The sequence below is a fragment of the Cervus elaphus genome, chromosome 5 (genome assembly GCF_910594005.1).
Source record: "Cervus elaphus chromosome 5, mCerEla1.1, whole genome shotgun sequence".
NCBI classification, from domain to species: domain Eukaryota; kingdom Metazoa; phylum Chordata; class Mammalia; order Artiodactyla; family Cervidae; genus Cervus; species Cervus elaphus.
In genome coordinates, this window is record NC_057819.1 from 99,202,663 (window position 1) to 99,230,640 (window position 27,978).

The 27,978-nt window shown below is 47.5% G+C and overlaps 2 protein-coding genes and 1 non-coding gene across 3 annotated transcripts; 2 read left to right on the plus strand and 1 right to left on the minus strand.

Moving 5' to 3' along the window:
* Positions 1 to 642: 642 nt before the first annotated feature.
* LOC122695760 lies at positions 643 to 749 on the plus strand. The gene has a single exon (XR_006341515.1). It is a non-coding gene; the product is annotated as a U6 spliceosomal RNA (small nuclear RNA).
* A 17,520-nt stretch (positions 750 to 18,269) lies between these two features.
* Positions 18,270 to 24,071, minus strand: ZMYND15 (zinc finger MYND-type containing 15). The gene is made up of 13 exons (XM_043903580.1): positions 22,772 to 24,071; positions 22,115 to 22,349; positions 21,869 to 22,024; positions 21,489 to 21,649; positions 20,840 to 20,992; positions 20,438 to 20,518; positions 20,183 to 20,299; positions 19,976 to 20,064; positions 19,790 to 19,888; positions 19,459 to 19,612; positions 19,318 to 19,376; positions 18,928 to 19,088; positions 18,270 to 18,567 (listed from the first exon to the last, which is right to left on the minus strand). The coding sequence occupies exons 1-13, from the start codon at positions 23,355 to 23,357 to the stop codon at positions 18,396 to 18,398; spliced, it is 2,223 nt and encodes a 740-aa protein (XP_043759515.1). The 5' UTR covers positions 23,358 to 24,071; the 3' UTR covers positions 18,270 to 18,395.
* On the plus strand, positions 23,947 to 27,911 carry CXCL16 (C-X-C motif chemokine ligand 16). Its single transcript, XM_043903584.1, has 5 exons — positions 23,947 to 24,549; positions 24,892 to 25,030; positions 25,349 to 25,431; positions 26,749 to 27,168; positions 27,623 to 27,911. The coding sequence occupies exons 1-5, from the start codon at positions 24,483 to 24,485 to the stop codon at positions 27,688 to 27,690; spliced, it is 777 nt and encodes a 258-aa protein (XP_043759519.1). The 5' UTR covers positions 23,947 to 24,482; the 3' UTR covers positions 27,691 to 27,911.
* Positions 27,912 to 27,978: the final 67 nt, after the last annotated feature.

Genomic DNA, 27,978 nt, shown 5'->3' on the forward strand with positions numbered 1-27,978 from the left:
GATCCATCCTGACTAAATATCTGAATTAAAGGATACATCTCAGCAAAGTTAAAAGGCTTCCTAGACTGACTGACTTCACTGCAAATATCTCGCTGTGCTGCGCTCCGTTGCTTTAGCCCTGTCTGACTCTGATCACACACACTGTACCAGGCTCCTCTGTCCGTGGGGATTCTCCAGGCAAGAATACTGGAGTGGGTCGTGATGCCCTCCTCCAGGGGATCTTCCTGACCCAGGGATCGAACCGGCATCTCCTGCATTGGCAGGCAGATTCTTTACCACTGAGAGCCACTGGGGATCTCCAATATAGCTGATTCTTGAATATAGCTGTATCCGTATAGCAGACTCATTTTGTTGTACAGAGAAACTAACCCAACGTCATAAAGCAACTATCCTGTGTACTTAGTCACTTAGTCGTGTCCAACTCTTTGTGGGCCCGTGGACTGTGTAGCCTGCCGTGATGCTCTGTCCATGGGATTCTCCAGGCAAGAATACCGAAATGGGTTGCCATTTCCATCCTCCAGGGGATCTCCACGCCCCAGGGATTAAACCCTCAGGGGAACTCTTTACCTGCTGAGTCATAAGGGAAGCCTATACCCCAAATAAAAAAAAAAAAAAAGAAAAGTCTTCCTAAAAAGGAACAGAGTGCTCGCTTCGGCAGCACATATACTGGAATTGGAACGATACAGAGAAGATTAGCATGGCCCCTGCGCAAGGATGACACGCAAATTCGTGAAGCGTTCCATATTTTTTAAAAAGAAAAAAAAAAAAAAGGAACAGAAAGCAATCAAGCCTGAGACTTCTCTGTGACACTCAATGCCCAGAGACAAAGGAACAACGTCTACATTTATGTCACAAGCTGTGAGTCAATTATTTTATATGTATCCAAGTTTCTTTTTGCATGCGAGGGGCAACAGAATTTCTGAGAATGTTTGGGTTTGGAAATACCATTGTGACTCCTTCTTCTCCTTTTTTTTTTTTTATAAAAAAGATATTTTAACTTACCAAGACATGAAGTGAAATGAAAACTCCAAAATGGGGAAATCTTGGCATAACTGTAAATAATTTTTATAAACCTAGTTAGAACACTAAATATAAGTTTCAAAAATCCTTTTAAAGAGAAAATATATAGAGTGAATTCTAAAAATTATATTAACAACAGTATAGATGTCAATCATGTATTGCCTGCCATGGTCAGAGTCCATTTTAAAGAAATATATCAGGTCACAGAAATTCAACTCTACTGAAACAAAAAGCATTTATTGGTTCAGGTGGCTACATAGTAGGACTTTATTGTTTATCCCCCCTATATATAATAGTTTGCCTGTGCTAATCCCAAACTCCCAGTCCTTCCCTCCCCTGCTCCCCCTCCCTCTTGGAAACCACAAATCTGTTCTCAAGATGGGTAAGAATATAAATCTTATAAATTCTCACAATGAGAAAAGAGATTATAACTATGTGAGGTGAAGGATGTTAACTAAACTTACAGTAGTAATCATTTTGTAGTATATACATATGTAGTATATACATATGTATATATATGGAATCACTCAGTTGTGTCCAACTCTTTGCAACCCCATGGATTGTAGCCCTCCAGGCTCCTCTGTCCGTGGAATTCTCCAGGCAAGAATGCTAGAGTGGGGCTATTTCCTCCTTCAGGCGATCTTCCTGACACAGGGATTGAACCCGAGTTACCTGCGTTGCAGGCAGTTTCTTTACTGTCTGAGCTACCAGGGAAGCCCTTTATACTGGAGTGGGTTGCTGTTGCCTTCTCCAGGGGAATCTTCACAAGCCAGTGATCCAACCCAGGTCTTCTGCATTGCAGCCAGATTCTTTACCAGCTGAGCCACCAGGGAAGCCCTATACACATGTATAGCAAATCATTATGTTGTAAACTTAAAATGCATTAGTAGAATACAATTAATACAATATACTAATACAATGTTATATGTCAACTATATTTCAATTTTGAAGTCTCAAAAAAGGTTGCATTGTGTTTTAAAAGGGAGACAAAAAAGCTAATGATATATTTAGAAAGTCATGGAAACAAAGTAGTGGAACACAAATTGGACCCAGTAAAGGTGTTGATTCTATGGATACCATGTGGTAAAACAAGAAAGCACCAGGACTTCCCTGGAGATCCAGTGGATTAGAATCCACCTGCCAATGCAGGGGACCCCAGTTTTATCCCTGGTCTGGGGAGATCCTATATGCCACAGGGCAAATAAGCCTGTGCTCCACCACAAGAGAAGCCACCGCAGTCAGAAACTTGCAACTAGAGAAAGTCTGCACACAGCAACAGAGACCCAGTACAGCCAAAAATAAATAAAATAAATAACAACTTTTTAAGAAGAAAGCACCAGCACTTTGGGAGAAAATCTTGGTGACAGTAGGGGAGCACTCTTGAGAAATGCTGCATCACCAGTGCCCTTGACGGCACAGAGGTCAGTTTTGTGTGTAAAAAATCATCTATGACTCAGTCAGGAAACATATCAGAAGAGTCGGATTTTGAAGAAATTGGGGGAATATTTTAACCAACTTACTTTACTTGCAGTTTTCTTTTCATGTATGCATCAACATGATTTTTTGGGAAGAACTTTTAATTAGCATACAACTGACATTTCAAGTACTAGGGAAGCATTGTTCTATCATGTACCAGGAAGCGGATCCAGACCCAGTGGATCCAGCACTAAACTTGCCAGACAAGGTCCCTCCCTGTAGCTTATATTATACTCTGGGAGACAGGCAGTAAACTAAAAGTTAGAGAGTATTCCAAATTTTAAAAAAAAAAAGTATTTATCTGGTCTTAGTTGTGGCATGTGGGATAAAAGAATTTTATTTATTTATTTTTGGCCATGCTGGGTCTTCCTTGCTGTGCAGGCTTTGCTCTAGTTGTAGCGAGCGGGGGCTAATCTCTAGTTGAGGTACCCAGGCTTCTCATGGCGGTGGCTTCTCTTGTTGGGGAGCATGGGCTGTAGGGCTCAGGCTTCAGTAGTTGCGGCGTATGGGCTCAGTAGTTGTGTTTGTTGGGCTCTTGAGCACAGACTCAATAGGGGTGGTGCCCGGGCTTAGTTGCTCTGAGGCATATGGGATCTTCCTGAACCAGGGATTGATCTCCTGCATTGGCAGACAGATTCTTTACCACCGAGCCACCAGGGAAGCCCTCTTTGTGGGATCTTTCATTGCAGCACACAGACTCTCGTTGTGGCTCAAGGGCTTAGTTGCTCTGCAGCATGTGGGATCTTAGTTCCCCGATCAGGGATTGAACCTGCTTCTCCTGCATTTTAAGGCATATTCTTAACCACTGGGCCACCAGGGAAGTCCGAAGACTATGCTGAATTTTATGACGGAAATCAGCAATGTGATGTGATGGGGAGCAACTTGGGCGGGTGGCTACTCTAGGTCCTGTGGTTCCAGAGCCAGAACCACACTGAGACCTTGGCAAGAGGGGCTCCTCCCTGGCTCTCAGCTTAACTTTATACAGACCTCCAGGGGATCTTGTTAAAATGCAGATTCCGACTCATCAGGGCTGAGGGAGCCCTGAGAGTCTGCTTTTTTTTTTTTTTTTTTAATTAATTTTTATTGGAGTAGGCGCTAGTGGTAAAGAATCCACCGGCCAATGAAGGAGCCTTAACAGAACTCCTGGGTTTGATCTATCCTGGCTTTGATCAAACCCAGGGTTTGACCCCTGGGTCCGGAAGAGCCCCTGCAGAAGGAAATGGCAACACACCCCAGTATTCTTGCCTGGAGAATCCCATAGACAGAGGAGCCTGGCAGGCTACAGTCCATGGGGTCACAAAGAATCTGACATGACTTAGCACAGCACGTGGTTGCTTTACACTGTTGCGTTAGTCTCCACTGTACAGCAAAATGAATCAGCTCTAAGTATACATACGGCCCCTCTTTTTTGGATTTCCTTCCCATGTAGGTCACCAAAGAGCACTGAGTAGAGTTCCCTGTGCTTACAGTAGGTGCTCATTAGTTATCTGTTTCATACTTAGTGTATATATGTCAATCCCGATCTCCCAATTCATTCCACGCCCCCCACCTTGGTATCCAGAACTTTGTTCTCTACATCTGTGTCTCTGTTTCTGCTTTTCAAGTGAGTTCATCTATACCATCTTTGTAGATGCCACATATAAGAGATATTATATATTTTTCTCTTTCTGACTTTCTTCCCTCTGTGTAACAGTCTCTAAGTCTATCCATGTCTCTGCAAATGGCATTATTTCACTCCTTTCTATGGCTGAGTAATAGTCTATTGCACCTTTCTATGGCTGAGTAATAGTCTATTGCACCACATCTTCTTTATCCATTCCTCTGTTGATGGACGTTTAGGTTGCTTCTGTGGACTGGCCACTGTTAACAGTGCTATAGGGAACATTGGGGTGCATGCATTTTTTGAACCGTATTTCTGTCTAATACATGTTCAGGCATGGGATTGCTGGATCATATGGTGGTTCTATTTTTAGTTTTTTGAGGAACTTCATACTGTTCTCCATTCCTCATACTGTTCACTAATTTACATTCCCACCGACAGTGTAGGAGGGCTTCCTTTTCTTCTCACCCTCTCTAGCATTTATTGTTTGTAGATTTTTTGATGGAGGGTCTACATTTCTTACAAGCAGCTGGGTGATGCTGAGGCTCCTGTTCCAAGGATCACAGTATGGTAGCAAGACTTCAGGGCACCCTGTGTGTCACAAATACTGAAACACAAGGCCCCTTTCCCTCCCTCATGGCTTGTGAAAAGATTTTTGCACGTTTGGTTGACAACTGAGCAAATGGGAGTTATGAGAGAGTAACTTGCCAGTTGGGCTTTCTGGTGGCTCAGTGGTAAAGAACTCGCCTACCAATGCAGGAGACGTGGGTTCAATCCCTTGTTTGGGAAGATCCCCTGGAGAAGGAAATGGCAACCCACTCCAGTATTCTTGCCTGGAAAATCCCATGGAAAGAAGGAGCCTGGCAGGCTACAGTCCATGGGGTCGCAGAAGAGTTGAACATAACTTAGTGACTAAACAGCAATATGTTTTCAGAAGCTCCAGAGAAGATAAAAACAAAGAAATTTAATCCATAGAGCCGGAGATAAAGTATCAAGAGGCATAAGAAAGAGAAAGCATACAGTAGGATGACTGATTATACCAAATATGTGGATCAGAACAATTCATGAAAATATTTTAAACTCCTCTATGAAAAAAATTAATGTTTTCAAGTTAAGCTAATCAATAAAATTCTGTTAATAGTAGTTACCTCAGAGGAGAGAAACAGGACATGGAAGACAGAGGGAAAGGAAAATTGCTTTTCACCTTTATGAAAATGTACATTTGCATCTTTTTGAAACAATTATTTATTTATTTGGCTGCACTGGGTCTTAGCTGAGGCATGCAGGATATAGTTCCCTGACCAGGGATCGAACCCAGACCCCCTGCCTAGGGAGTGTGGAGTCTTAGCCAGTGGACCACCAGGGAAGGGTCCTATTGGGTATTTTGAATTTTATTATTATGTTTTGATTATTCAAAATAATAAATGCATAGTAAAATTAAAGCATATAGTATAGATAATGTCTTGTTAAGTGTTCATTTTATACTGATATAGGGTATATTTACAATGATTATATAACAATGATAAAGCTTTAGGCACAAAATCATATTGTACTGAAATATATAAAGTCAAAATACATAGATACCCTGGGAAACCAAACATACACACACACACACACACACACACACACACACATATATAGAGCTATATGTAGCTATAAGAACTATAAAATATAATAGTAGTGAGAAACTGTGGCATAACTCAGCAGTCAGTAGCAGATGAAGTAAGAAAAATTACCCAAAGGTACAAAGGTATTGAGAATCTAAATGATAAAAGGTGATTGATTAATTAGCCACTCATTCAGCAAATATTTATTGAATGTGTATGACGTGCGCCGTGCCCTTTGCTGGATACCAGGAATGCAGCAATAAAGTCTCCATCCTGGAGCTTGCTTTCAAATGATATTTATTGAACTTTGTATCTCATAAATGGAGAACACACCTTTTTTCCATGTTAATGAAACATCTATAAATATTGATAAAATATAAGGCTCTGAAGGAAATACCAGATAACTTCAAAACTGAAATTGTACTGGCCACCTCTTCTAACCACAATGCAGCAAACCAGAAATTTACATTTAAGTAAGAAAACCCAACCTTTTAAAAACCCCAAAAATAGTTCAGGGACTTCCTGGTGGTCCAATGGCTAAGGCTTCACAGTTCCACTGGACAGGGCACAGGTTCAATCCCTGGCCAGGGAACTAAGATCTCATGCTGCATGGCGTGGCCAAGCAATAGTAATAATAAAAACCCAAAGCAGCAACTCCAAATTGCAAACACTGAAGGTTATAAACAGGTAATGAGAATGTATCATGGCAAAACTGGAAGAACTGGTGGAAATGACTCCAGATTTCTGAGTACTCATGGTTAGCACTTACAATTGATGCCAGAGACTTTTCATATGTTATTTTATATAATCCTTACAACAGATGTGGCATAATGTCCCTGCTGTGATGTAGTCACCCATAAAAATTCGCCAAAGTGGTGTATGTGGCTCAGAGAGATTAAGTAACTTGCCTAAAACCAAAACTGACACTGGTCAACCTGGGACTTGTCCTCAGGCCTGGCAGACTCTTGTGTTTGTAATTGCTGTGCTACCGTCAGTATGATTGATGGAATATGCAGAGGGGAGGAGCCAATGATGTAAGCTGGCTTTCATCAAAACTTGTTTTCTCAGGCTTTTTGTTTCCCTGCCTATCCTTCCCCTCTTTCTTCCCTCTCTTCTTTCCCTCCCCCCTCCCTTTTCTTTCTTTCATTGAACAAAGGTTGATTGAGCACTTACTGTGTACCAGACATTGTTCAATATGCTGAGGATTCAGTGATGAGAGGCAGAAAATAAACAGGTCAACAATACTTATACAGCTTTAGAGAGCAATACTTGTTATGAAGAAAACGAAAACATGATAAGGAGGTAGATTGACAGGTGTTTAGAGCTATTTTCGTTAGGGAGGTCGGGGGAGGTCTCTCAGAGGCTGTGATCTTCAGAAAGGAAGTGGGCTTTGGGAGGAAGAATGTTCCAATCAAGGCAACAGCAAGTGCAACGTCCCTGGGGAGACGGGCTTAGCCTGCTATGGGCGCAGCGAAGAATGGCAGAGTGGATGGAACTCTGTGAATGAGGAAGGAGCTGAAGAGGTGGATTTGAAGTCCGTCATCAGAGTCATGGGGCAGCCATGGGGCAGCCTGGAGCAGGGGTTGACGTGTTACCTTTTGTTATGAGGAGAATGGATTGAAGGAGGGTAAGACTGGAAGAGGGGAGACAGGTGAGGAGGTTATTGCAGTGGTGCAGGTGAGGGATAGTGGTGGCCTGAACTGTGTGGTAAAGACAGAGGAGGGTGACGAGTGATCAGATTTGGGGTAGAGTTTTGTTTTTGTGTCTTATTTGGCTACACCAGGGCTTAGTTGCGGCATGTAGGATCTTTAGTTGCGTCATGGGGGATCTACTCCCTGGCCAGGGATCAAACTTGGGGCATTGGGAGCCCAGAGTCTTAACCACTGGACCACCAGGAAAGTCCCCTGGGATATATTTTGAACGTAGAGCCATTGGAATCTACTGAGGGCTGTGGGCATTGATGAGCCCTAAGACTTAGTGATGGGGTGGGAGGGGCCATTCATAAACACAAAGAAGCACAGAAAAGATAGGTGAAGGGATGGGAGAAGGAGTGTAATCAGAAAAAGGAAAAAATAGGGAAGCAGGCTGGAGGAGGAGCCAGCAAGAGGATCCTCTAGTAAGGAGGGAGGAAAACCAGGAGACAGTGCTATCCCAGAGGCCAACACAGGGGTTCAAAGAGCGAGTGCATTTAACAACTCTTAAATGCTGCTAAGAGGCTGAGTAATGACCACTGGGCTTGGCCTTATCTCAGCAAGTGTACTTTCATTGAAATGGTTTGGGATGTGAATGGAGAAGAAAGGATGACCAGACATTTGAGGAATGAATTTAACATGGAGGACCAAAATAGAAAAAAGGAAATTGTAAGAAATTGTTATCATAAGAAGCACTGGTGGGACGATGAGGAAGTTCTTTTCTGATTGTTTCTCTTTCCTCTGAAAAACAAAGTTTCATATCACTAATGGAGGTTGGAGGGTGCAGTGTCGTCACTCGAGGCAAGAAGGGAAATTTCAGAGAGCAGAAGAAAGTACAGTATTGAGCCATAGGATTGCCAGGCGTGCTAAGAACCTGCTTGTGATTCATCATTACAGATTCAAAGTGAGATTTGTCAACACAGTCGTTTATCCTCAGCCTTACTCAGTAGCTCAGGGAAAGTCTCACTGTTGGTAGAGTTTGGTTTGATCCTTCTTGCAGTTTTATGTAGAAGATGGTGGGAGAAGGACAAGAGAATTAAGAGTGTGTACACAAAGGGGACTTCCTTGGTGGTCCAGTGGTTAAGACTCCGAGCTCCCAATGCAGGGGGCCTGGGTTCAATCCCTGGTCAGAGAACTAGAAAGACCTTGATGCTGGGGAAAATCAAATGCAAAAGGAGAAGAGGGCAGCAGAGGATGAGATGGTTAGATAGCATCGCCAACTCAATGGACATGAATTTGAGCACTCCGGGAGATACTGAAGGACAGAGGAGCCTGGTGTGCTGCAGCCCAAGGAGTCGAGAAGAGTCAGACACAGCTTAGCAACTGAACAACAACAAATGCTGCAACTAAGACCTGGTGGAGCCAAATAAATAAGATTAAAAAAAAGAATTTAAAGAAGAGTGTACACAAAGGAATCATTATAGTGATGGACAGTTGAACTTAAACTGGGTGAAGTGGGGTGTGAAGATATGAAGAGGGTGATAGTGAAAATGTGGACTGGACAATGGACGAGAGAAACCAAAGGTTGAAGGATTGTTGAACTGAGGATATCAGAGAGCGGACTGGAAGGATGGATAGAATGGAGTGCTGGGAATCCGAAGGTTGGAAGAGGTGCAGTTACCTCAGTGTGTGGCTGAAGTCGGGTGGCAGAGAAGAAGACAAGAAACTGAGATGTTGGGCTGTTGGATGGATTACCTCAGAGGATGTCTCAGTTACACAAATGAAGACATGATTAATGATAGAGAAGTAAATATAAGCCTAATGCATAAGCCCTTGATGAAACTGGTAGTTGTTGCAAGATGATTGCCGCAAGGCAGGGTGATGGCTGGTCTAGGCTGCTGGCATGTGCTTCTGAGAGGCTGGGGTTTTGAAGGGAGGAGAAATTTTTTGGAAGCAAAAACAGATAAGGAAGACAACAGCCTCACCCCAGAATGTGTGGAATGTGGGAGGAAAAATACCTCTTCAAAAGGGGGCTTCAAAGGATAACCAAGCATCTGAGAGCAAGAAGGCAAAGGGATTAGGGTTCCATCCAGCTTTGAGATTTTTGCCTTTTGAATTATAAGTGTTTTACCATATGAATATGAGCATTTTAAACTTAAATTTGATATCAACCTGTAATATGATATAGGATAAATCTTTGTGTTTGTATTGGATTTTGCAGCTTCTATTAAGCAACAGTTCTCTTTGTGGAAAACAATAAGAGTAATGATAAGAGTATTTCCAGTGGAAAACTTGGCATTAATCTCCAGTAACCTCTATACCAATACTCATTAAAGATCTGTGCATTAGATTAAAAAAATAAAAAAAAGAATGTGAAGAGAAGAGGTGGATGCTTTGGAGGTTCTTGTTGACCTTAAATCGCAGAGGGTCCAGTGAGAGAATCTGGGGCTGGAAAGGGAGGAGGTAAGAGACTGAACCCAAGAGGGGATGAACAGAGTTGTGTGGGGATAAGTCAGTGAGTATCTTGGCAAGTGTGGACTTCTGGCACGTTGCCAGGGAAAGTGTGTGACGTGGTTTCCTGGGCTTTAGACGCTGTTCTGTCCTCTCTGTGGCTTTGCAGCAGCTCTTTGGCTTCTGCTGTGGTTCCTGTCTTCTGTGCCTCAGGTCTGAGTCCACGAAGCTAAGCTTGGGACTAGCACCCTACACAGGCCCGTGTTGTCTTCTTAATCCTGTGCGTCTACCCCCTGCAAACTGCCTTCCTCCTTCTTTGGCCAGAAACTCTAGGTGAAGTGTCTCAAGCATATCAACTTCCCCAACCTCCAGGGAGACTGAGACAGTCTTGTGTTTGGTTTTATTCCCCTCTGGGACACTTCCTACTTCCTCCTTCATTTATAATAGAGAAAAAAATTAAGAACTGCCTAAATGTCCCACTAGACTGTGTCACATTCATAAAGTAAATTAATGTACAGCCATCTATGAAAATAGACTGTCTAATGACATGTCATGTACGGAAGTGAGAGTTGGACTATAAAGAACGCTGAGCGCCAAAGAATTGATGCTTTCAAATTGTGGTGCTGGAGAAGACTCTTGAGAGTCCCTTGGACTGCAAGGAGATCCAACCAGTCAATCCTAAAGGAAATCAACCCTAAATATTTATTGGAAGGACTGATGCTAAAGCTGAAGCTCCAATGCTTTGGCCACTTGATGCAAAGAGCTGACTCATTGAAAAAGACCCTGATGCTGGGAAATATTGAGGGCAGGAGGAGAAAGGGGCAACAGAGGATGATATGAGATGGCATCACCGACTCAATGGACATGAGTTTGAGCAGACTCTGGGAGATAGTGAAGGACAGGGAAGCCTGGCATGCAGCAATCCATGGGGTCACAGAGTTGGACATGACCTAGAGATTGAACAACAACAAGGATGTGAGAAGTAATTCATAATGTATTGTTTTCTTAAAAGAGCAAGCTAGTTAACGTGATGTTCGATATGATTAAAGTTTGTGAAAATGTGTGTGTTCTGGCCCAGTGGCTAAGACTCTGAGCTCCCAAGGCAGGGGGCCTAGGTTCAATCCCTGGTCAGGGAGCTAGATCCTGTATGCCACAACTAAAAGATTGTACATGCAGCAATGAAGACCCGGCACAGCCAAATAACATACATTCTGATGAAAGGGACTGTGAACACACTGAAATGGCGACGGTGGTCATCTCTGGGTGTTGAGGTTGAGGGTAATTTGAATTTTCTTTTCCGTGTTTTCTGTATCTTCTAAGTTGCCCGATTGTTGCTTCCAGTTCACGTCCATCTCACTATCTACCTTCTCAAGGTTGCCACCACTGGCCTGTTGAATACTCTCATGTCTTTGCTGTGACGTACACAGGGCATTTCTTCACCTTGACCTGACCTGGCCTCAGCAGTGTCTGGCACAGCTGACTACTGTTTCTTTGTTTCTGAACCCTCCTGGTTTTCCATCGCCCTCAGCACTTCTTCCTCTCTGGGCAGGCTCCTCTTCCTCTGACCATCCTTCCCTCCACCAGGATTCTATTTTATATATATATAAAATTATATGTAGAATATATATTGTATTCTACTGATTCTTTTTTATATATATATATATTGTACTTAGTCGCTCAGTCGTGTCCAACTCTTTGCGACCCCATGGACTGTAGCTCGCCCGGCTTCTCTGTCCATGGGGATTCTCCAGGCAAGAATACTGGAGTGGGTTGCCATGCCCTTCTCCAGGGGATCTTCCCAACCCAGGGATTGAACCCAGGTCTCCTGCATTGCAAACAGATTCTTTACCATCTGAGCCACCAGGGAAGCCCAAGAATACTGGAGTGGGTAGCCTATCCTGTTTCCAGGGAAACTTCCAGACCCAGGAATCGAAGCAGGGTCTCCTTAATTGCAGACAGATTCTTTACCAGCTGAGCTACCAGGGAAGCCCATAAATATATATATATAACATATATATATATATATGTTATATATATATAAAACACTTACCACCCACCTCCTACCACCCACCTATATATGTGTGTATGTGTGTGTGTGCTAAGTCATTTCCTACTCTTGGCGACCCCATGGACTGTAGCCTGCCAGGTTCCTCTGTCCATGGGATTCTCTAGGCAAGAATACTGAAGTGGATTGTCATTCCCTTCTTCAGGGGATCTTCCTGACCCAGGGATCAAGCCCACTTCTATTGCATCTCTTGTGTCTTCTGCACTGGCAGGTGGATTCTTTATCACTGTGCAACCTGGGAAAACCCTTATGTATTACTTAATTAATATTAATTTATTTAATTGCATTGGGTCTTAGTTGTGGCATGTGGGAACTTATTGCCTGACCAGGGATCAAACCCGGGCCCCCTTGCCTTAGGAATGTGGAGTCTTAACTCCTGGACCACCTGGAAAGTCCCCAAGGTTCTGTTTTTAAGACCACTTCTTCTCTCTCGAGCCCTCATCCTCTCTCCTCTTTGTGTGAATTCCCTCTCTCACATGTTAACTGCCTACCAGCATCTCTACCATGAGGTTCCACGAGCATTTCAAACTTAACATGAATTCATTACCTTTGTCTCTCACTCCTTCCAACTTCTCTAGCTCCACCCTTCCTCTTCCTGTGTCCCCATTGCCTGCACACAGCACCTCCTTCCATCTAGTTGCCCCGACTGGGAACCTACAGCTCCTTCTCTGCCCCCCACCTTGTTCCAGTATGATTGCTCACCACCTGTTATTTCTACCTCCTCATTAGCCCCAGGATTTACCTGTCTGTCTCCAGCATCAAGGTGCCGCCGGCTCTTACCTATATTATTACCAAAAACTCCTAGCTCATCTGTCTCAAGTCTTACTCTTTCATAGTCCACTTTCCCTCCAGTATAGCAGGAACAGCTTTCTAAAATTCCTCTGGAAGAACTTTCCGGTGGTCCAGTGGCTAAGACTCCTCACTTCCAAGGCAGGGAGCCCAGGTTCTATCCCTGGTTAGGGAACTAGATTCCACATGCTGCAACTGAAAAGATCTGTGCCCCAGCCCAGCCAAGAAAAAAAGCACCTTTTAGTAAATGCTAAGTGGCTATTACGTCTCAGGCACTGTGCAAGAGCATAGTTACAATCAGACTGGCAAGGTTTCCCTTTTCATGGAATTTAGTTTTTAGTGTGGATTGGAGGAGGAGGGGTAATAAACATAAATGAATGACATGATAAAGTAACTGTGACACGTGCTCAAAGAAAATAAAAGAGTAGAGTGATGGGGGTAAGAGATCCTTGTAAATTTCATGGAAGCAAGGACCATTCTTTTGTGTTTTTTCCCCTTTGCATCTCTAACACAAAACCGTGTGTGCATTCAATCAATATTTAGTAAGTCAGTTATCAAAGTAGGCAGTTTGTAATCTAAACATTTTTATTATGGAAGTACTGTGTGTTCATGCAAGAAAAATGAGCAGGACAGCAAAACAAAATAGTAAACAAACCCTTAGTAATGCTACCACTTGTAGATAGCAATATGCTTTGGTAATTCTATGTAGGAGAGCACAGGAACTTAACGAGAGATTATTTTTCTGGCAAAGGGAGTGATGAAAAGTTCTATTTCCCCTCAATCCATCAGGGACCTAGGCTGCCCTTTTATGGCATTAGGAGACACACAAGGTACTATGGAGGGGGGTCTACCCTCATCTGGGGTCAAGGAAGGCTACCCTTCTAAGGAAGTGACCTTTAAGTGTAAAGGAATTTGTTGTGTGAGAAAATGGGGAAGTTCCACACTGAGGAATGTCTTCATTTAGAGCTTCTGGCTCCAGGGTAGAGATAGGGGCAGGAAGTGGAATGAAATCAGCCTTTGGGAGTTGGCAGGGACCACATTAAAAGAGCATTTTTATCTAGATCTAACTGCCAGTTTTTGGGAACTAGAGAATATGAGGCACAGATTAAAAATAACATAAAATAAAACCTCCCAGAGGAAGTAATTGGCCCGATCCAGAATGAGGAACATTCTACAGGACAAATGATTTAGTTACTCATTGACTCAGCGTGAACATAAAAAAAGGGAAGGAGGCTTGTTATAGGAAAAAAAAAACAAAACAAAATACCCAAACTTAAGAGACATCACAACCACAAGCTACCTGTGGATCTTCTTTATTTCTTTGTTTTAAAATTTTTATTTATTTATTTATGGATGTGTTGGGTCTTCATTGCAGAGCTCGGGTTTCTCATTGTGGTGGCTTCTCTTGCTGTGGCTAGAGGACGCTAGAGCATGGGCTTCAGTAGTTGCAGTATATGGGCTAAATAGTTGAGGTTCCCCAGCTCTAGAGCACAGGCTCAATAGTTGTGGTGTGAGGGATTTGTTGCTCCATGGTATGTGGGGTCTTCCTGGACCAAGGATTGAATCCATGCCTCCTGCATTGGCAGGTGGATTCTTTACTGCTAAGCCACTCTTATTTATTTCTTGATTGTAACAAACCAACTGTAAAAGGCATCTTGGAGACAATTGAAGAAATGTGAATATGAACTGGATATGATGATGAAATGTTAAAGAATAATTGTTAATTTTACTGGGTATGATAATGGCATGGTGGTTACACTTTTTTAAAGGCCTTATTCATTGTGGATACATGTGAGACAACTGATGTCTGTGGGTGTGTTTTACAACACTCTGGGAAAAAGCTGGGAGTGTGTGATATTTTGATATAAACAATATATGTTTGGGGGACTTCCTTGGTGGTCCAGTGGTTAAGGATCCACTTTCCAATGCAGGGGACTCAAATTCTATCCCTGGTTGGGGAACTATGATCCCACAAGCCTCTGGGCAACTAAATCTGCTTGTGTTAACTACTGAGCCTGAGTTTCCCAACAAAGACCCATCACAGCCAAAAAGAAAGAAATATATATTTGGCCTTTGTCCCACATTTCTGGCTCAAAATTGTATGAACCCCTTGAAATTTTCCTGAGTGATAGAGAGGAATGTCTTCTGTTACTCATTACAGACCCCTTTTAACTATACCTGAGTTTATGCTAATGAGGTGAGTCAGTGGTTCCCTGGATAGCTTCAGGATTATTCCTCAGGAATAACCTCCTGTGTCTGGATGGTGTAGAGCCATCTGTGATTGTTTAACAGGGACTTGTGGGTCCTGTATCAACCCAAACATACTCTTCTGCATTGCAGCATTTACCACCAATGATGTTGCCCTTAAATTAGTCACTCTCACAATCCATTTTAGTAAAGGTCCTTCAGGAAGCTGATGATACCAGTCTGAAAAATGAAGCAGCTAACTCCTTCACGACTATATTCCTGGTTTCAGGAGTTTCTTGGTTTTTGCCCTCCCCACCCATGCTAACTTCTCAGGTGGCTCAGTGGCAAAGAATTCACCTGCCAATGCAGGAGATTTGGGGTTCGATCCCTGGGTTGGGAAGATCCCCTGGAGGAGGAAGTGGCAACCCACTCCAATATTCTTGCCTGGAAAACCCCACGGACAGAGGCTACAGCCCATGGGGTTGCAAAGAATCAGCATGCATGAGCATGCATGCTAACTACTTTCTTGGTGACCAGGAGACTTAGAGGTACTTTCTGTTGTCCCAGCCTAATTTTTTACTTAGTGGATAGCTTTAAGGTTAGTGGCCAAAATTCAGGCTGACCCAAATCTGAACTTAGTCTAGCATCAAAGTCCAAACCAGAACTCTTTTTTTGAGTTTCATTATAGCTATTACAAATAATCACCAAGGGATGCATACTTCACATTTTTTTTCTTATTGGTTTGCGCTTCCTTATGCTCTTCCCTGATGGCTCAAATAGTAAAGAATCCACCTGCAGTGCAGGAGACCCGGCTTTGATTCCTGGGTCAGGAAGAGCCTCTGGAGAAGGAAATGGCAACCCACTACAATGTTCTTGCCTGGAGAATTCCATGGACAGAAGAGCCTGGCAACCCCAGTCCATGGGGTCACAAAGAGTTGGACAGGCTATGTGACTAACACACACACACATGCCTCTAGGGAAACAACTTTCTGGGGTTGACTCCAACTCTAAATTCCATTTCCATTTGTAATTTTTGCTCACAGAACTCAGAATTAGTAATAATACTAATTATTACTGATTTACTACAAAGGATATAACTCACATGATTGGTTGCTCTGGTATCTAACCTCCATCCTGAAGCTAAATACTCATCCAGAGTCACCTTATTAGAATAAACTGGTTGTAAGGGGCTTATTGCAAATAACAAAAGAGGCTCCTCTCACCTCTATCACTCAGGTCATAGAGGCTCTCCTGCCAAGAATGGAGGATGCAGACCAAATATGTATTTGTTATATTATCACATCATCACAAGGAATAATAATAAAACTGAAAAATGCTGGTGATTGTCGAAGCTGGGTGATGGGTACATAGAGATTCATTCTGCCGAGTCTTCCAGGGTTTTTGTGCATTTGGAAACTTAGATAATAAAATATTTAGAAAAAAAGAGGATAATGGAAAGAGAGGTACTTTATAAGCCATACTAAAGCATCTGATCTTCTAAACATTTTATTTTGAAATAATTTTAGATTTATAGGTAGATTGCAAAGACACTCAGTAGTTCAGTCACTCAGTCGTGTCTGACTCTTTGTGACCCCATGGACTGCAGCACGCCAGGCTTCCCTGTCCATCACCAACTCCCTACTTTGAGCCTACTCAAACTCACATCCATTGCGTTAGTGATGCCATCCAATCATCTCATCTTCTGTCATCCCCTTCTCCTCCCGCCTTCAATCTTTCCCAGTGTCAGGGTCTTTTCCAATGAGTAGGTTTTTTGCATCAGGTGGCCAAACTATTGAAGTTTCAGCTTCAGCATCAGTCCTTCCAATGAATATTCAGGACTGATTTCCTTTAGGATTGACTGGTTGGATCTCCTTGCAGTCTAAGGGACTCTCGAGTCTTCTCCAACACCACAGTTCAAAAGCATCAATTCTTCTGTGCTCAGCTTTGTTTATAGTCCAACTATCACATCCATACATGACTACAGGAAAAACCATAGCTTTGACTAAATGGACCTTTGTTGGTAAAGTAATGTCTCTGCTTTTTAATATTCTGTCTAGGTTGGTCATAGCTTTTCTTCCAAGGAACAAGCGTCTTTTAATTTCATGGCTGTAGTCACCATTTGCAGTGATTTTGGCAAAGACACTAGAGTGTTCCCAAATACTCCTCATCCATCTTCCTTTAATGTTACTTCTTCTATGACCATGATATATTTATCAAAACTAAGAAGTTAACATTGATATAATACCACTAGCTAAATAGCAGACTATTTACATTTCTCCAGTTTTCCCATTCTTTTTTTTTTTCCATTCAAGATCCAATCCAGGACACTATAACCTATTTAATTGTCATGTCTCCTTAGTCTCTACCAATCTGTTAGTCTTTCTTGGTTTTTCTTTGCTTTTTGTGACTTATACTTTTGAAAATAGTGGTCAGGTGTTTTGCAGACTGTCCCAGGATTTTTTTTTTTTTTTCCCCTGATGTGTTCTTGTGATTAGTCTAAAGTTATGGATGTGGGGGAAAATACTACAGAGGGGATGGGAGTGTGGCCTTGTCATTGCATCAGGTCAGGGAGCATGATGTCAGCATGACTTCTTATTTCTCATATATCTTTGTCAGTTGATTCAGGGGGTGTCTGCCAGGTTTCTCCACTATTTTTTCCTTTTCTATACTTTGTGACAAGCATCTTTAGGCCCAGCTTATGCTTATGGGGATTTTAAAAAGTAGAAGAAGGTCACTGAAGGAATTTAAGCAGAGAATAATGTTTTGAATGTCTGTTTTGGAAGGAATAGGAGATACAGGGGGCGTTTTTCAGTGGGACTGGACATAAACTGCTGGACGTTGAGTGACCAGCAGTCTCATTCAGCTGGAGTTGGTTCTTATGGGACATGAAAGATGAGAGAAGGTGGAGTCAAGGATGGCCATGAGGTTAGCTGGACAGGTGGGTGGCCTGAGGCTTTCACTGAGTCTAAACCAAGGCTGTGCGGCCCCAAGGAGGTTGTATGCCTCCCCTGCCCCCGCGCCCCCTCCCCCACCACTCCCCCCAGAGAAGTCACTTTCTGTTTCTTGGTCTTATCTTGACTTGGATCCGGTCCCTGATTGTTCCTGGGGCCGGGAAGTGTCTTATCAATACACATTAGAAGAAGTTTGGGGTCGGGAAGATCCCCTGAAGGAGGAAATGGCAACCCACTCCAATATCTTTGCCTGGAGAATTCCATGGATAGAGGAGCCTAGCGGGCTACAATCCATGGGGTCGCAAAGAGTGGGACACGATTGAAGCGATTTAGCACGCACGCACGGGATTACCCAGGAAGGTTAGAATCCCAAGCAAAGAGAGAGGGGATAGCGGTCGAGGAACTGAAGAAAGCTGGAGGAAAATGTCGTCCTTAAATCCTTTTTCTCCTCTCTCCATTTAAGGACCCAAGGATGAGCCTTTGACTCAGTGATTTCAAACAAGTAATTTTATTCAGCTTTTCGTGTTCCGCCAACCGGCCTCGCCCTCGGCCTCCCATGTTTCGTGTTCCTTTCTGAGGCGTGTCGGGGCAAGAGGGTGGACTGCTATCTCTCGGCCCTCACCTGCGCCGGCGGGACCCCCGCCCAGGTTTCTTTTCTCCTCGGCGCCTACGGGCGGGGGCGGGAGGGGCGGTAGGAGTTGGGGCCGGAGTCACCGGCCCGGGCGCCGGGCGGGCCCCGCTTCCCTGCGAGGGCTTGTAGACCAAGTGGAAGATGAAAGCGTTGCAGTACCTGAGGGGGCGTGGCTCCATCAGGGGCGGGGCCAAGAGGCTGGGATACCCACAAGGGTCCGGGCTTCTAAATTCTGCGTTCCCGGGGGTTGGGTCTAGGCTTAGGGCTCCGCGGGCCAGCCAGGGTGTGTGTAATCAGGGCTATATTTTGGTGGGTAGAGGACCAGGGGTTGGAGAGATTTTGTGAGCTGGTTCTAAAGAGGGGTGTGTGGGCGTTGTCGAGACCCTCCAGTGGGGGTCGTGAGGAGTGAGGGCGGAGGAAGCAGGGGGTAGGGCTGGGCCAGGAGGGCCCAAGGACCATAGAGACGAGGGTTGAGGTGGGCTTTTCAGGATGAGCAGACAGAGAGTACGAAGGCCTTACCAGGGCATGCAATTGTCTGCCGCTCTGAGGCGAAAGGGGGAGCGGAAAGGGTTGGGCTGTGGAGGGCTGGTCCCCCCTCCTGTGGCCACCGCCATGGTCTGATCGTCCATCACACAGCCATACTCGCTGCTCTCGGTGAAGAAGGCCGGCACTCGGAGGGACTGGGGTGGGAGCGGGGCCTCAGACACTCACAGAAAAGCTCCCACCCCCATATACCTCCCGGGGACCCAGAGGACTCCGATGGGGAGAGGCACGAGGCAGACACAGGGTCCAGGAGGACCCGTGGGTGCACCCTACATCTACAGAGCAGATGATGGGGAAGAAGACACTTTTAGAAAATAAGGGACCAGGCGGCAGGTGAGAGAAGGTCTCGTTTGCCCCATCCCCCACCTGTAACCGGGGCAGCGAGCTCAGCCAAGTGTCCTTTAGTCCAAAGCCAGAGTTAAATCCTGCGGAGGGAAGGAGAGCAGAGAGAAGCTAGCTTCCATGGCCTCCTCGCACCTTCTCCACGCTCCCACCCCCGGCTCTTACCGATGACCAAGTCAGGCTTGGGCCCCTGGAGCAGGTGGTAGGGCCTTGCAGACACCTTGATCTGCAGGTCTCTGCGGACCCCTTTCTCTTTAGTCCCAGAGCTGAGCCGTGCTGATACGCCGGAACAAGGGCGGACAGATACTTCAGGGCCATCCTGGAGAGTCAGAAGTGGGAGAGAGGCCAGTGGAAGTGATGGTGCTGGAAAATGTGTCAGGTAAGACAGGGGAGAGAAGGCAGGGATCAGAAGGGCACAGCCCAACCAGGATGACAGCAGAGGGACCAAGTCTGGAGACTGGGGTGAGGGGCAGGGGGAGGGGGACTCAACCCTCACCCTCTGGAGGGTAAAGTGCTGCTGGTCACTTTCGGGGGGCAGGCCATCACCCACAAACTGCAGCTCCAGGGCCATATGGGGGAGCAAGACCAAGAGTTCCTGAAGGGCAAAGAGGACGAATCTGGGTTCCACCCCGTGTCCACCTCCACACCCACACGCCCACTCTTCAGGCCTGGAGGGGCTTACCCAAAACACCATGACAAGGTCAAACTCCTTCCCAGCCTCCACCACGTGGATTTTCAGCGACTGTTTGTTCTGGATGTTGAGCTCAGGGACTGGTGATAAGCTAGACACTTAAAAATATGGCCTCCTCCTCCCCTCCCTCCTGTCCCCTACCAGCCACCTGGCCCCTCTGCTCCACGCAGTCCTCCCCCCTGCCTTGGCTCTCCTTACAGGACTGGGGCACCAGGTGGGTGATGACGTAGTACACAGTCAGCGGGTAGGTGAGGAGCACGGCCATGGGGGAGTCCAAGCTGAGGCCCCGCCACGTGTAGTAATCCTGCCACGAGCCTGGGGAGAGTAGGCTACTGGGAACCTGACTTCAGGCCCCCTCCAGCCTAACAGCCTCCTTTCTCAGCCACCCAAGACCTCTGGCCCTCCAGATCACACCCCCACCCTGCTAGCTCCCTCAGGGCCCCTCCGGCTCACCAAAGAGGCCCCTGGGTGAATCCGGGGGCACTGGAGGCATCAGGGCGGGCCCATCCCCCTGGAAAGGCTGGTAAGGATCTCCTGTGAGGATGAAAGATGATGAGCCTGGTGTCAGGGAGATCCCCACCTGGCTGCTTCCTTCTTCCAAAGGAGCTGTGTTCCCTGAGAGGACCTGGAGCTGCAGCAGGGGGCTGGGGAACTGCCTAGGGACGGGGCTTCTGGAGAGGGTGGGCAGGGGTGACTTTTCTGAGGGTTGGGAAGGGGCAGGCAGTGCCCTGGTGCTGGGGGCGGGGGGGATCTGGTGTGTATGTGGAGGGGTTATCTAGGATCTGGACAACTTTTTGGTCTCCCCTCCTGCCCCCTAGTCTGAGGGACTCATGCCTGGAGAGCAGCCCCACGCACCATGGAGAAGAAGGCTGAGGGAGGGTGTGCTGCCCCTTGGGTGCCTGGGGGCACCAGGGCCTGGAATCAGCATGCTGAGCTGGGTCCAGTAGCCACGAGTGAGGCCGCGGGAGGCCAGGAAGGCCTCCTTGTTAAAGGTTTCACTGGTCACCTCTGGAGAAGGATGAGGGGAGGGGTTGAGGGCCCGGTGGCCAGGATTCCGGACTTGGGCTCACCGCAGCCTCTCCCCAGGACCCTGGGCCCGAGTCAGGCAGAAAACTAACATTTCTGAGTGGACAGCATAGTCCACAGAAGCCATATAACAATTCCAGGTTTTACCATTTGCTAATCTGCCTATTTTACCGGTGAGGAAAAACTCTAAGAAGTAAAGTGATTTGTTTCAGGTTGCCAGCTTGTGAAGCTGAGAAGCAAGTATTTGTATCTCTACCTGAATCCCCTAAGTTCTCTCAGGGACCTGGGCACTCAGTCCTCAGCTCCAGAGAGGCTATCTCCAGCCCCAGGGGTCTAGCTCCCAGCCCCAAATACCCAGCTCTCAGCTGTTACTCCAGGGATCAAGACTGAAATAACAGGCACTTAACCTTCAAGCCCAGGACCCTGTTCCAAAGACCTGGGTCCGCTTCCCCCATCCATTCTGACCTCCTTATAATACCTGCGGTGTAGGTAAAAGGCAGGGTTGCCAGTTCTCCAGCCCTCTCCATGAAGGCTGCAAGCCTTGGGCACCAAAATCGGTGGCTTACGTCATCTGGGCATCGCTTCCAGTCCGCACGGAGACAAGCCTCTCCACAGTACAAGACAGCACCGCACTGGGGGCTGGGGTTATAGGAGGTGGTGGGGTACTCCGTGTTAGTGTATGTAGGTCCCCTGTCTGCTGTCCATCTGTCCTGCAACTGCCCATATGTCACTCAGTCTGTTTGTACTCTCTGCCTATCACGGCGTGGTATTTTTTCATCTTCTTGTTTCTCTGTTCCTCATTCTCTCTCTGTTTGCCTGCCCTTCCTCCCCCTCACTCTGTCTTTGCAGGTTGCTCACCAGGGCGTCAGTTTCACTTCAAAGCTGTGCCTATGACAAACATGGCAGGTTCGAGCCCGGAGGGAGGCAAAGGTGAAGCCTGGCCGGGGACCCCACGTCCGCATCGGGGTCTTGGCTAACTTCACTCCCAGCCTTGGGACTAGATTCTCCAGCTCCCTGAATGAGGGTGGAGACGGCATCAGGTTGGGGGTGGGGCTCAGGAGCCCAGGCCCCCAGGCTTCCCCACCCTCTACCAGCTTTCTGTACCGATGCAGCTGGGCATCTCCCACAGTAAGCTGTCGGGGCTTTCGGGGGTCTCCGGAGCCCATGGGGCAGACCATGCTGTGGCAGAGGAGAGCATAGGCTCGAGGAGCCAGGTTCTCAGCCCCTGAGCCCCTGCCTGTGCTCCCCTGGGCTCCTTCCATCAGCAGGTCAATGCCCAGGATGGTGCCATGTTCATCCGTCACCAGTAGGAGGCAGGAAAGGTGCAAGGGGGCAGCATCTGCAGAAGACAGGAAAAGCCAGGGGTGGAGGGGGAAGATTGTCAGGGGCAGAGTACCAAATCAGATACTCCTGGGGTAGGAGAGGGGACTAGGTAGGAGGGCAGGCCTCATTGGAAGAGGACAGCGGCTCCACAGAATGAGCATTTGCCACCGGGCAGAAATGTGGGGGTGTGCTGTGGGAACTTCACATTTTTCTTGAGGTGTTAACTCCCGACTTCTGGAATTTTTTTTTTCTTTTAATGTTTAAAGTTGGTGAGACTTAAAAAAAAAAATGTGGATCAATGAAAACATCTTTTCAGGCCAGAGTGGCCTGAGGACCACTCATGTGTGACTCCTAACTGTGTTCTGAGGGGGCAGAGGAGGGCTTCAGAAGGGGGGTCTGCTGGGCAGGGGGCATGGCAGGGTCATCCTGGGTTCTTACCACTTCTCCGTCCCTTCCTCCTCTCAGGCCCCGGTTCGTCTTCTGCCCTGTCCTCTTGGCCATCCTCGCCACCTCCAGCCTCCTGCTTGGCCTCCTCTGGCTCCCCTGGAGGGGTGGCTTCCTGGGGAGACTCCCTGCTGCTAGGGGCCAGCTCCCCATTCTCCTCTGTTTCTACCTTTTTGGTGCCTGCACCCTCCTCCTCTCCATTCTCTTCTTCTTCCTCTTCCTCCTCCTCCTCCTCTCCTTCCTCCCCTTCCTCCAGACTGACAAAGCTGACATAGGGACTTAGGTCTCGCAGGTGGAGTGGGGGCTCATCTCCCAGCAGCCGGGCAGCTCCCAGGCCTGGTCCAGGGCCTGGCTCTGCCCCTTGCCCCAGGCTGATGCCCACACTGCGGTTGGGCAGGACGTGGAGCACCCAGAGGGCCGGGTCCTGGGGCAACCTTCTGATCTGAGCCTCCAGCTGCCGCCAGCGACCCTCAGGGCTGGTCCCTACAGCCCCGCGCTCTGCCACGAACTTGCGGAACCAGCCAAAGAGGAGGGCAGCAAAATCAAGGAATTCATCCCGGTATCCAGACACAAACTCCATGTCTTCAGGGACACAGGGCCTGGGTCAGACTGAGCAGAGGAAGGGATGTATGGTGAGGGAGAGGCACCCGGGATGGTGTGGGTTGGAGGGGTCCCTTAGGGTGGTATCTATGGATGGATGTTGGGAGCCAGAAAAGAGTTTTCAGGGCTGAGGATGCAAGTTCAGGATGAGAACGGGGCCAGACTTGAAAGTGGGTGATTAGGGTTATAAGTGAGTAGTCAGGAGGGAGACAGTATTTGGGGCTCCAAATCTGAGGTTCAAACCCTCAAAGGTAGGGGCTGAATTGAATTGAGGATCGAAGTGGGAGAGAGTTAATCCTATGGGGAAGAGTTTTGGACTCGTCTGTGGGGTGTGGGAGGAGCATCAGAGGCAGGGCATCCCTTCGCCTTGGACCGGGTTAGGGTTAGCGATGAACCCCAGTACACCTAGCCCCCGCCCCGGCCGCTCCACTGCTCCGGTACCTGCAGCCGCCACCACTTTTCGAAGGTAAATACCTCGGGGTGCGGTGTGACGTCAGGCTGCCCGAGCCCACGGGCGGCTGCTCGGGTGGCCACGCCCCAAAGTCTTGCGCCGCGCGGAGGCGCCCGGGTCAGTGTCTGCGCCGCGCGGCGCGCGGACTGGTGCTGCCAGTCACTCGGGCCACGTGAGAGGACCCGGGTCAAAACGTGAAAGCCTCTCTAAGGAGCAGGTCACAGGGACGGACCTGCGGCGGGCGGGGCAATGCTGCCGTCCAGCCGCGCCTAGCCGTGCACCCTGGGCTTCCTTTCGCTTTCTCTCGCCTTCTTCCATCATTCCTGGCTACCCCTTCGACGAGGCTCTGGGCTGGGTGCGGGGGTGCTGGCGGAGGAACTCCACCTCCCGGGGTTTCCCCGCCGCCCCCAGGCCGGCGATCACGCGGTTGCGACGGTACTGACCCCACTGTCGGTTTGAGACGGTGAGGACGCCGGGAGGGACGCGCTGCCCCCTCGCGACCTGCCTCGGCCGGCCGGGCCCCGGCGCCGACGACCGCCGTGTCCCGCGGAATCACAGGCGAAGCGGGAGAAGGAAGCGAAAGCCACTGAGAAACCGGCTGGTCGTCCGGCTCCGGAGAACGTCGGGGAGTCAGACAGACCGCGGCGGGCAGAGATGCTGCTGGGCCGGGCATCCCGGTTCCTCTGGGTCCTACTATTTGTAACTTGTCTCACTTCTCCAGGTTCGTCAAGGGCCCGGATCCCCGAATCCGGGGAAGGAAATGGGAGGGAGGCACTAGCGCCGCGGGGTTGAGTTGAGTAAGTGGGGAGCCAGGGTCCCCAAGGCAGCCGGGGCTCGGGGAGGGCCAGCTGCCTGGGGTTGGAGATGGGCTGGGGAACACCTGGGTCCAGGTGTGATTACGGACATATTTGGGGAGAGTGAAGCGTGGGTTGAGCCGGGGTCGGGGCTCAGATCCTGGGGTTTAGGGGAGACGCTGTAGCGAGGCTGTGGGTTGAAGTCTTAGTAGCAGCTGCATGCGTCCCTTGAACCGGGGGCCTGTGCGAACCACTTCGGTCCCGCTCAGGCAATGGCAACGAAGGCAGCAAGGTTGGACGTTGTCTCTGCGATCATAGAGTCTCTTCCCATTCCCCCCGAGACGAGCAACTCATGGGAAATCTCCGAAAATACCTGAAGGCATATCAGCGCTGTATTTCCTACGTCAGGTAATCTCACCACCCACCCATGCGAGGGCTGCGCCGGTACATCCCCCCTCCCCGCCCCCGCCCTTCAGGATCCTCTGGTCAAACTCGATCTCCTGGGAGGGCGTCTAGCCCCCGCCCCACTCCTCCAGGTCACGTTCGCCCTTATTCGTTGCACCTTCAGTTTCCCTTTTCCCCTGTCCCACCTACCTGGAATTTCCCAGTGCCAGCAGAAACTGCTGAAGCTCGGGAGTGACCTCACTTCTGGAACCAGGAAAGAGCTGAGAATAGCGGGGGTGGGGCAGCGAGTGGGGACACATCTGAGACCAGGTCGTTCCTCAGGTTCCAGCTACCCTACAAAAATGTATGTGGAGGCAGCACTGACCGCTGGGTTCAGGAACTGATGCGCTGCTTTGATAGTGGAGGTGAGAGCTTTCTCCTGTCCTCAGGGCTCCGTGGGTCCACCTTACACCCTTCTTTGCCTCAACCCTTTCCTCTTCAGTATACTTTGATTTAAGTTCCTGTTTACCATAAACGCTTCACCATCACTTTCATGATTTTTGCCAATGCATCCTATCACTGTGCATTTACTTAATGTTGTTCTTGAAATCAAGGCACTATTTTTATGTTCCAGTATTTTATGGTGGAGGCTTCCCCAGTGGCTCAGAGTTAAAGAATCTACCTGCCATTGCAGGAGATACTGGGTTCTATCCTTGGGTTGGAAAGATCCCCTGGAGAAGGAGATGGCACTCTTGACTGGGAAATCCCATGGACAGAGGAGCCTTATGGGCTACAGTCCATGGAGCTGCAAAAGAGTCAGACATGACTTGATGACTAAACAATAAGAACAATTTTATTATGGAAATTTGAAGACATGTACAAAAATTGAAAGATTTGTCCAGTGAACATCCATATAACCACCACCTAATTCTATGACTTATTTTTATATTTGATGTATTTTATATATGTCCATAATAAAGCAAATTTATTTTATATTTTATAATATCGAGTTTAAGGCATTTTAACTATATTTGCTTTATTGCCCACCCATCTGTCTATGCATCCCTCTATCCCTCATCGATCTGCCTAATATCTTTTTGGTGCACTTCCAAGTAAGTGCAGGCTTGATTATACTTTATTCCCAGACATTTCACCATGTATATTATTAAGGGTTGAGTTCTGTATTTTATTGTTCCTTTGAGGTAAAATTTTAAAACAATGAAATGAATAAATAAGTGTATACAGCCACTTTTGAAAAACTTAATGGCAACTTGTCCTAAACAGGAGCACCTGTGAAGTCACAAATTTGATATGCTGGTTGTATTTTACTCCTAAAATAATTACACAATCATTAAAACACCAAGTGTTCTTCCAGGTCCCAGCACCTATCTGATTTCATTTACTCTTCCTGGCTACTCTGGCCTTTGTTACTAAAATTATCCCTAAGTTACAGCTAAAAGAAATGAAGCCCAGAGAGGTTAGGAGACAAGGGGCAAGGTCACAGATACTTTGTAGCAGAGTCTGGGTTCTAACCGGGGTCTCCTGACTTTCCAGGGCATGATTGCCGCAGGGGTTCCATGTTGTAGTTGCTCACTTCCATCTCCCCATATTTTCCCTCTACCCTCCTTTCCTGGCCTTCTGCTGTTCCCTTGATGTTCTCCTTGACCCGCTACCCTGCCCTCTTATCTAGTTCTTCACCTTGTCCCCTTGTAGCCCTAATTTCTCACTTCTTGCTTCTTCAGAATGTGGACATGCTCAAGCTAGGGTGGTGGCCCGCCACGGGGATGCACCTCTTCGCAGCACCCAGCTTCCTGAGCCCACAGAAGCGGCACCTTCAGACACAGTCACCACTTCCAGGACGTACCTGCCATCCACCCTGCAGCGTACCCAGCAACCCACCCCTCTGGAAGGAGCAGTGTCCTTGGACAGCAAGCTCATCCCCACCCACGAAACTACCACTTACACTTCGGGCCACAGTCTGGGGGCAGACCCTGAGGCCAGGGAGAACCAGAAGCAGCTGAAAGAAAAAGTGGGTCCTGCAGGTGGGACATCAGCCTTGGTGCCTGTGCTGTCCCTCTTGACCATCATTTTCTTCCTCACTGGAGTCCTACTCTACGTGGTGTGCAAGCGGAGGAGGAAGCAGTCCCTGAAGCATCCCCCAGGTAAACTGGGCTTCTGAACCCCTCCTCCAGGGACACAGAGCCTCCCTGGTAGGGATTCTGCCAGCAGTAGCTCTCAGGCAGACCCAGAGACAGATACAGACGATGCCTGCACCATGGACCACAGGCGATGAGTGAAGAGTCAGCCCGACTACAGAGTAGGGAGGGAGGGACGCCATCACAGGCCTGGGGACCAGCCCTCGAAGCCAGGCAGTGCTTGGAGCAACATCAAGATGGCAGCTAGAGCAGACTAGTGGGAGATGAAGCTGTGGACGAAGGTGGGAGCCATTCATTCAATTCACAGATCTTTACTGTTGAGCACCTGCTGTATACCTGGTCTATAGCTAACGTTTTGGACTCTGATTCCCCAGTTTAAGCTGTCACCCCTTGACCCTGATACCCTGCCCAACTTCCCTTGATCTCAGAGCTCATCTGTTAATTTCTTTATCTTTTCCAGATCCTGCAGCTTCATCATACTTATACACCTGCAGCAGACGAACCAGTGCACAGAATGGAATCTTCTGAGGGTAGATTATGATTTATTCAGCATCAATTAATATACTAGAACAATTACTGGCACATGGCAGACACTCTTTACTTATTGGTCAGTGTTTAATTCACAACTAACCAGCCACTGACCTCCCTTAGACCTTTCCTCTGTTCTTTTGGATTTCTTCTATACCATGATATAAAATTGCTGTTTATTTTATGTCTTGTATACATTCCATATTTTTTAACTACTAAAACTTATTTTTATAATTTTTGGCTCTTCTTTCTGCAGACATGGGTCTTATTCCCTTGCCCCCTAATCAT

Bases quoted from the DNA above. Each gene is read 5' to 3' on its own strand.
- ZMYND15 (XM_043903580.1), bottom strand. From the start codon at position 23,357: ATGGAGTTTGTGTCTGGATACCGGGATGAATTCCTTGATTTTGCTGCC. The intron at 21,650-21,868 runs GTGAGCAACCTG...CTATAACCCCAG, and splicing joins GAAGTGAAACTGACGCCCTG to CCCCCAGTGCGGTGCTGTCT. The intron at 20,300-20,437 runs GTGAGCCGGAGG...TACTCTCCCCAG, and splicing joins TTCACCCAGGGGCCTCTTTG to GCTCGTGGCAGGATTACTAC.
- CXCL16 (XM_043903584.1), top strand. From the start codon at position 24,483: ATGCTGCTGGGCCGGGCATCCCGGTTCCTCTGGGTCCTACTATTTGTA. The intron at 24,550-24,891 runs GTTCGTCAAGGG...GGTCCCGCTCAG, and splicing joins AACTTGTCTCACTTCTCCAG to GCAATGGCAACGAAGGCAGC. The intron at 27,169-27,622 runs GTAAACTGGGCT...TATCTTTTCCAG, and splicing joins GTCCCTGAAGCATCCCCCAG to ATCCTGCAGCTTCATCATAC.